Raw genomic sequence first — 9876 nt, 5'->3', positions numbered from 1 at the left:
TTAGCAGTGGTTCAGTGTTTACTGGTTCTGGTGAATTAGCAGTGGTTCAGTGTTTACTGGTTCTGGTGAATTAGCAGTGGTTCAGTGTTTACTGGTTCTGGTGAATTATTAGTAGTAGTCACTCCAAAGAAATTACAGAACTGGACTAAAGAACTAACTGGGAATTTCAACTGGTTCTTAGAAAAAGTAAATACACACAACTGCATTTTGTACTTACACTGTCCACTTGTAAGACTGTGATTCCCCCTCTATGACCATGAAGAGTATACACACACACAGCTGAATCCCACTTGAACACCTAGAAAACAATATCAACAGTCTTAATACAATACTGGTTATCAAACAAACATATAATAGTTCTAATTAGTCTAACTAACAGGTAACGATTCTCCAGCTATGTATAAGTCAGCATGTTTAATATTTGTAGCAGAAACAATATTAAGTTTCCTTCACAATATGTACCACTTCAACGAGTCAGAATGAAGATACTTTTCTTGTGAAATAAAAATACTTTGTTAAGGTAAATGTAAAACAGATTTATGTTATATACTTATTTACATTGTTTAACAATATAATTTCAACAAACAAGCATAACTTACTTTTTCCCTGGCTTTGAAATTAATACAAATCTAATAAAATTTAAAAGTATTAGTTTTATATTAAATTCCAAAGTTTGGTAAATACATGTCACCAAACTTACTAGTCCTATCGTAATGTCTAGTTCTTTTCTAAATAGTTTGCTGTTTTATAGATAATTAAAAGACATGTTAAATCTATTGCCTCTCATAAACTCTTTACATATTATACTATTCCATGGTTTGTAACACATCTGTTTGGAGTTTACTTGTTCTACATACTATACTACTCCATGGTTTGTAACGCATCTGTTTGGAGTTTCCTTGTTTTACATATTATACTATTCCATGGTTTGTAACGCATCTGTTTGGAGTTTACTTGTTTTACATATTATACTATTCCATGGTTTGTAACGCATCTGTTTGGAGTTTACTTGTTCTACATACTATACTACTCCATGGTTTGTAACGCATCTGTTTGGAGTTTCCTTGTTTTACATATTATCCTATTCCATGGGTTGTAACACATGTGTTTGGAGTTTCCTTGTTTTACATATTATACTACTCCATGGTTTGTAACACATCTGTTTGGAGTTTACTTGTTCTACATACTATACTACTCCATGGTTTGTAACGCATCTGTTTGGAGTTTCCTTGTTTTACATATTATACTATTCCATGGTTTGTAATACATCTGTTTGGAGTTTCCTTGTTTTACATATTATACTATTCCATGGTTTGTAATACATCTGTTTGGAGTTTACTTGTTTTACATATTATACTACTCCATGGTTTGTAATGCATCTGTTTGGAGTTTCCTTGTTTTACATATTATACTACTCCACGGTTTGTAACACATCTGTTTGGAGTTTCCTTGTTTTACATATTATACTATTCCATGGTTTGTAACGCATCTGTTTGGAGTTTCCTTGTTTTACATATTATACTATTCCACGGTTTGTAACGCATCTGTTTGGAGTTTCCTTGTTTTACATATTATACTATTCCACGGTTTGTAACGCATCTGCTTGGAGTTTCCTTGTTTTACATATTATCCTATTCCATGGTTTGTAACGCATCTGTTTGGAGTTTCCTTGTTTTACATATTATACTGTTCCATGGTTTGTAATGCATCTGTTTGGAATTTCCTTGTTTTACATATTATCCTATTCCATGGTTTGTAATGTATCTGTTTGGAGTTTCCTTGTTTTACATATTAGCCTATTCCATGGTTTGTAACGCATCTGTTTGGAGTTTCCTTGTTTTTCAGGAACATCTAAAAGCTGTTTTGTTGATTTCCATGGACTATTTTCAGTGTTAGTAACACATTCACAAGTTTGTAACTATTCATAACACAAGTGTTTTTCTCTTTATTACTTGTGTTTCCTACAATGTACAGAACTAATAAAATAAAAATATCATTACTATCAACTATATTACTATCATTTCACAAATAAAACATATCTTTAAAGCAAGTAAACCTAGTAATATTATAATCATCACATTTGTATTATTTAATATTCAAAACTAGCCTGACTAAGCAAAAATAAATAAAAAAAAGAAAATCTACCTTTATCAAGCAGTCAAGACTTCCTGAAACAACGTGACCACCTTCCACAACTAATGTTGTGATTGGTTGTGTGTGGGCTCTAAGTCCCTGCAGCCACACACACACCACTTCTTCCTCTCCACTTTCCTCGGTGTTTGGGCTTGGTTCTCGTTCACCTACAGAAGGAGAAGGTAAACATCAGTAGAAAGGTAAACTATAGATCATTTTGTTAAATATTTCTACAGAGATGTTACAACACTCCAATCTACAAATGTCATGTTTACATATAGTTTTTAACTGTATCAGCTCTTTTTGTCAAAGATGTTATAATATTCCAATCTTGCGTGATATTTTTTATGTCTGACTACTGTAAATTGATGTATTTTTTACACAGGTTCCATGTGAGATCTCAAGCAGAAACATTATATACTGTTAATGAATACATCATCATTAATTTACTAAAATAACTGCATTTAATCACTTTTATATATTCCTGGAATGCACCATCATAGTTTTAAAAGATTATGAGAACGTATATCCACTTGTATTTAATTTTTAGTTTTAATAGATTTATATTAAAAATGTGTTAACAAACCACACATCTACCATTAAATGTTAATTGTAAACATTTAAAACTGTAAAAAATCATTTAATTATCAGCTTTTGGATAAACATTTAACAAATATATTTCATTTATTATCTGTGATATTCTTAAGATAGAAATAAGAAGAAGAAACTCTTCTGAAGCAAAATATAATGCCATGTAAATGATAACATGATCTAACCTTCATGCTGAGATGATGCTGTTAACTGGAGAAATTCCAAAACTCCGTTCAACCTCGCAACTACTAATCTGTAGAAGAATGAAATTAGCAAGTAAGTAAGGTTCTTGTATTAGTATCTACTGTGAACTTAGATCTATCAGTGAACATTAAGCTACTTTCCGGATCTTCTTGTGGGTATGGCACCTTCTCATAGCTCAAAGTTTTACGTCAAAACAAACTTAACATTCACAAAACTGAACTAACGTACAATTACAACCAAACTGTCTAACTAACTCAATAACAAAACATTTACCTACTTTAACCTAATTCACATTATATACTGCTCAACTCATTCCCTAAACTATCAAGAAGGTTCTGGTCAGTAAACCATACTGATAACATGATGTTAAACCTCCCTCTAGCCCAAGAATAATACAAACATCACCATTAAAAAACATATTTTCCAATCCTTCAACACTAGCTTGCACATTTTATCATGCTGATCCAGCTTTATTTTTTATTCTAATTAAATGCTTTAAATATTTTTTATATTTTAAAAACTAATACTTTGGTGTTAAAACAAACATCAGGTAAGATATTTTTTCATGTACTACAAGTCTTTTTATAACTAGCTTTTTACCAAGAATCCAATCTCATTGTTTTGTCAGTATCTTTTCTACCATCCTGTGTTTATTATCAAAGAATTGGAGGTTCTGCACATGAAAAATTCATGTTATCAGACTCGTGTCTTGGCCTCTTTAGAACAATATTTCAAATCAATCGCTACCAACTACACAACACTTGAACCATATTTGTAACATCCCCCCCATGATCCACAAATGTCTAGAAGAGAGTGGACAGCATATGATAGATATAAGTGGATATTTCAATTTTCTTTTCATACTGGTAATAACAGACATTACATCTACCATAATACTATCCTAGAATCTACAAACTGAAACAGAAATGCTAGAGGATGGGCAACTATCCATGTCCATAGGAATAGTGTAATACCATCATAAACTTGCACATTACAGGAATATAACACTACTGGTAGTTATACGAGAACATTCTGTTTGTTCTAAACCATCTCACTATTATTCTGGGTCCTGGACAACATCCTTGTTGATATAAAACTCCACACCATCTCACTATTATGCTGGGTCCTGGACAACATCCTTGTTGATATAAAACTCCACACCATCTCACTATTATTCTGGGTCATGGACAACATCTTTGTTGATATAAAACTTCACACTATCTCACTATTATGCTGGGTCATGGACAACATCCTTGTTGATATAGAACTTCACACTATCTCACTATTATGCTGGGTCCTGGACAACACCTTTATTGATATCAAACTCCATACCATCTCACTATTATTCTGGGTCCTGGACAACATCTTTATTGATATAAAACTCCACAACATCTCACTATTATGCTGGGTCCTGGACAACATTCTTGTTGATATTATGCCTACAAAAGGGCCATCTGTGACAGTCAATATTGGTTCTTCATGGTTTCTTTCTTTTTAACAATGAAACTAACATATACTTCTTGTCAGGATTCTAAAGATGCTGGATACAAAAGTGTGACTATACACAAAAGCACATTGTAAGAAACACTGAACATATATTCTTAAAGTCTGGTATTCATAATACATAGATATGTTTATGGCCAGATCTTACACACCTTCTTCCAATCATTTGAAGAGAAGTGACTCCTAACTGACTATCTTCGTATACTGTTCTCAACACTCCAGCCAGTGCATCCCATACCTAGTGAATATAATAAAAACATTGGATAAGTTCCTGGCACTGACCAGTGCATCCTATACCTAAGTGAATACAATAAAAATATTGGATAAGTTCTCAACACTGACCAGTGCATCCTAAACACAGTGAATACAATAAAAATATTGGATAAGTTCTCAACACTAACCAGTGCATCACACTCTTAATGAATATGGTAAAAACATCAATTTAAAAAATAATAATAACAAAGATCAACATAAGCCATTGAAAGCCACAACTGCTACAATACCAAATATAATGAGAAGATGAAGTACTCAGACTATCTAGTGGTCAGAGAGTTACTACACGATACACAACAGACTATCTAGTGGTCAGAAAGTTACTACACGATACACAACAGACTATCTAGTGGTCAGAAAGTTACTACACGATACACAACAGACTATCTACTGGTCAGAAAGTTACTACACGATACACAACAGACTATCTACTGGTCAGAAAGTTACTACACAATACACAACAGACTATCTACTGGTCAGAGAGTTACTACACGATACACAACAGACTATCTACTGGTCAGAGAGTTATTATGCAATACACAACAGACTATCTACTGGTCAGAAAGTTACTACACGATACACAACAGACTATCTACTGGTCAGAAAGTTACTACACGATCCACAACAGACTATCTACTGGTCAGAAAGTTACTACACAATACACAACAGACTGTCTACTGGTCAGAGAGTTACTACACGATACACAACAGACTATCTACTGGTCAGAGAGTTACTACACGATACACAACAGACTATCTACTGGTCAGACAGTTACTATGCGATATGCAATAAACTATCTAGTGGTCAGACAGTTACTACACGATACACAACAGACTATCTAGCGGTCAGACAGTTACTATGCGATATGCAACAGACTATCTAGTGGTCAGACAGTTACTATGCGATATGCAACAGACTACCTAGTGGACCATAAGCTACTATGCGATACGCAACAGACTATCTAGTGGTCAGACAGTTACTACACGATACACAACAGACTATCCAATTGTCAGACAGTTACTACACGATACACAACAGACTATCCAATTGTCAAACAGTTACTACAAGACACACAACAAACTATCTAGTGGTCACACACTTACTACAGGATATACAACTTGCCCATACAGATATTACTAAGGCATAGTCTAATATTGATAGCCTTCAACCTTCTTTGTTTACAGAGCAATAAATGACAGAACCACTTCCCACATCCTCTCTTTCACAAATTGCCAATGATTTTCTGATATTTGCTAAAACTAATAGAAAGACAAACTTTTAATTTACTGAATGATGTTTAATGCTACCTTGTTCTGAGTAGAGATTCTTTACTATATTACCTTCAGTTTGAAAGTTACTATTAGAGAGCTCAGATAGAATACCTTATACCTTAGTTACAAAGCCAGTTAAAATTATAATAGTTACACAAGATCATTTTGCTTTGTGCATATTATTATTTTGTCTTTTTTAAGTGAATACTTGAAATAAAAAAAATTATTTCAAATACTGGTATCATCATTACAAAAAAAAACAAGAAGCTAAACCTAAGTACTAAATTTCTTATTTTTTATGAATTTTATTTATTGTTATAAAAGTAATTAAAATAAAATTAGAAACTCATTAGGTTAAATAAGTACAGATAATGAAAAAAAAAACAATAAAAAACATGTACACAAGGTATCTAATGTCATGTATGTCATTGAATACATTAACTCGAGTTACACATTTGCCAAGCTTGTATTGCAGGATTATTAGTTCAAAGAGTAACAAAACAATAAAATTAAGTAGAAACAGATGTACACTGTTAAAGCTTTAAGCTATTTAGGATAAACAATTGAAGTTTTTTTATTGAAACTTGCAGTCAATCTAGAAAAACAAAAGGGTAATTTAGATTTACTTATAAAGTTTTACAGGAAAGTTTGGTATTCATTTAAGAGGTTTTAGATTTGAAAATCATAAGATGAATAAAAGTATTTTTAATCCTAGCATAAAAATCACCATGCACTCAGTCTAATCAACACTCTGACTCCACAAATTCATAAACAAATCTTTAGTAAAAATACTAAATAAAAAAAATCCAACTTTCTGTGCACAAAAGACTTGTGTGCTTACTAAAAGCTTCCCAAATGTCATGTAGATACCTGAATGAAATTAAATGTTATAGTATGGATATTTTCTTAGGTACTGAGCCCACATGGAAAAAGTTTATTAAGCACCAAGAATATTTTACTGAACTTATCTTCTATACAAGTCTATCTCAATGACCTAAAATAAACCAACTTCAAAGAGCTGTTACATCTACATCATTATACCGAAAACTATTCTCTATACATCCACCTACATAAACCAACTTTTACATCTAAAATATTTCACTGAAAAATTAAATACACCTTCACAACCTAAAACAAACCAGATTCATCCAGCTCTTACATCCAGAATTTTTTATGTAAAAAACTAACCTCAATACGTCCACCTTCACAACTAAAACAAACCAAATTCATCCAGAATTTTTTATGTGAATAACTAACCTCAATACGTCCACCTCCACAACCTAAAACAAGCCAGCCTCCTTGACAGTCCATGCACCACAGAGGCTGGTAGCTCAGTGGAGAATGATGAGTAGTGCCATTGTTCTTTGAGGTCTCCTCTGCTGTAATTTGGATTTCTTCATCAAGTTCATTTCCATCACTCTGGTTCCTCTTATGACATTTCCATGTGTCTATTAGTCTGTCTCTTCCCAAAAGTTTTACATCTTTTGTTTTAAAGGCTCTGCTGAAGTCGTAGCCATGCTTCATTGAGTGGAAGAAAAATCCACCAGCAGAATGATCATCTTGACTAGAGGGTTGGCTGGTGACAAATCGAGAAGCTGAATCCACCATCTTTCTGAGAAATCCAGGTGGTCGATACGTTGACTGGACAGAAAAGTAGTCCCCAGTTTCAGACGTTGGTGAAGAACCATACGTAGAATCTGACGAGAAGCTGCCACTGCCCCTGATGTGAGTTCCAGACTCTGACTTGTTCACAATAGGGCTGTAAGACAAACTTGATATTTGGAAAACGTTCTTTTCCAGTAGAAATTTAGTAAAAAAAAAACAAAGCATAAGGTACGTAAGGACAGGAGCACTAGCACAAAATACAGGTGTGTTGTTTATTCTAATGAAGATGTAATAAGATACACAGGAACATGAATTAAAATTTTCAGGCATATTAACAATCTCTAACTTAATTAAAATAACTTATGTTTCTAAAACAAAGATTGAAAGAACAAGATAATTTTATCGCTGAAAGTAGATAGAGAAATTCTAGTTGAATATTAATATTTTCTTTCCTGAACATTTGCATTTAGAAACATTTAACATGAGAAGAGAAGAATACTTTGTCTTGATTTATACATTAGTACTGGCCTTAAAACACAGATCAGTAGTGGACTACAGTAGTACTGGCCTTAAAAACACAGATCAGTAGTGGACTACAGTAGCACTGGCCTTAAAAACACAGATCAGTAGTGGACTACAGTAGTACTGGCCTTAAAACACAGATCAGTAGTGGACTACAGTAGTACTGGCCTTAAAACACAGATCAGTAGTGGACTACAGTAGTACTGGCCTTAAAACACAGATCAGTAGTGGACTACAGTAGTACTGGCCTTAAAACACAGATCAGTAGTGGACTACAGTAGTACTGGCCTTAAAACACAGATCAGTAGCGGACTACAGCAACTTAATTTTTAGCAACCTCTAGACTCCAAACAGCAAGATCACAGAGTTTAAGAGGACTGTTCCCTTCAAAGAATTATTCTTTATGTTGAGGCTCAAAGTAAATGCCTAAATGTTATTCTATGGAACTAAATGTCATGAATTTTTCCATGCTTTGGGGAGAAATAAAAAAAAATTAATACATTTTAATACATTATTACATGGATCTCATGATCGTTGTCAAACATTTACTATAAAACACATTACTTGGATCTGATGATCGTTATCAAACATTTATTATAAAATATATTACCTGAATCTGATGATCGTTGTCAAACATTTACTATAAAACATATTGCCTGGATCCGATGATCATTGTCAAACATTTACTATAAAATATATTACCTGGATCTGATGATCGTTGTCAAACACTTACTATAAAACATATTACATGGATCTGATGATCGTTGTCAAACATTTACTATAAAACACATTACTTGGATCTGATGATCATTGTCAAACATTTATTATAAAACATATTGCCTGGATCTGATGATGGTTGTCAAACATTTACTATAAAATATATTACCTGGATCTGATGATCGTTGTTAAACATTTACTCTAAAACATATTACCTGGATCTGATGATCGTTGTCAAACATTTATTATAAAACATATTACCTGGATCTGATGATCGTTGTCAAACATTTATTATAAAACATATTACCTGGATCTGATGATTGTTGTCAAACATTTACTATAAAATATATTACCTAGATCTGATGATCGTTGTCAAACATTCTCCTGACAACGAGTCCCAGACTCTTATGTCACCAGCCAAGCAGGAACTGATTATCATCTTATCTTCTGTTAAGATGTACTCAATTTCCTGAGAAATAAAACACTAAAAATGGTCAGAGCAAGTTTTCACCTGTTTCTTTTTCAATATTTTAATCAGTTTGAACACAAGAACCTGGAGTGAATGGCCTCAATGGCCACAGCAACAAGTGTAACTAAACCTAAGTCTTAAGATAAGTTTTTTTCTTTTCTTTTAAAAGGCACATACATTTTGTTATTAACATCACTGAAAGATTCCTTTGCTAATCTGAAGTGTATCTCCATTTGGATACTGACATCAAAGCTCTTCTCAAATTTCAAATCTAAATACCAGTTTTTTTTTACTATTCATATGTTTTTCTTCAGCATAATAAAACTTACTCTCTCTAAAAACTGTGACTCAAACATACTTTTTACTAAAAGTACAAGAATTATTATGTACTTTTAACAATTTTATTCAAATATTCCTTGACACAATCAAAAACACATGATTCCAAGAGAAGTATGACAAAAAATATTACAATAACATGTATTTAATGGAATGTTCTTTTCCTTGTTTACATGTATTTAATGGAATGTTCTTTTTCCTTGTTTACATGTATTTAATGGAATGTTCTTTTTTCCTTGTTTACATGTATTT

At 32.7% G+C, this 9876-nt stretch overlaps 1 protein-coding gene across 1 annotated transcript; it reads right to left on the bottom strand.

The window, feature by feature from the left end:
- Positions 1–166: 166 nt before the first annotated feature.
- Positions 167–9309, bottom strand: LOC106475192 (sterol regulatory element-binding protein cleavage-activating protein-like). Its single transcript, XM_022379373.1, has 6 exons — positions 9173–9309; positions 7233–7734; positions 4584–4669; positions 2910–2977; positions 2146–2300; positions 167–298 (listed from the first exon to the last, which is right to left on the bottom strand). The coding sequence occupies exons 1-6, from the start codon at positions 9256–9258 to the stop codon at positions 167–169; spliced, it is 1029 nt and encodes a 342-aa protein (XP_022235081.1). The 5' UTR covers positions 9259–9309.
- Between the last annotated feature and the right edge of the window lie 567 nt (positions 9310–9876).

Source organism: Limulus polyphemus, unplaced genomic scaffold (assembly GCF_000517525.1).
Source record: "Limulus polyphemus unplaced genomic scaffold, Limulus_polyphemus-2.1.2 Scaffold8205, whole genome shotgun sequence".
In the NCBI taxonomy this organism is placed as follows: Eukaryota; Metazoa; Arthropoda; class Merostomata; order Xiphosura; family Limulidae; genus Limulus; species Limulus polyphemus.
This window is presented reverse-complemented; position numbering and strand designations above follow the sequence as displayed.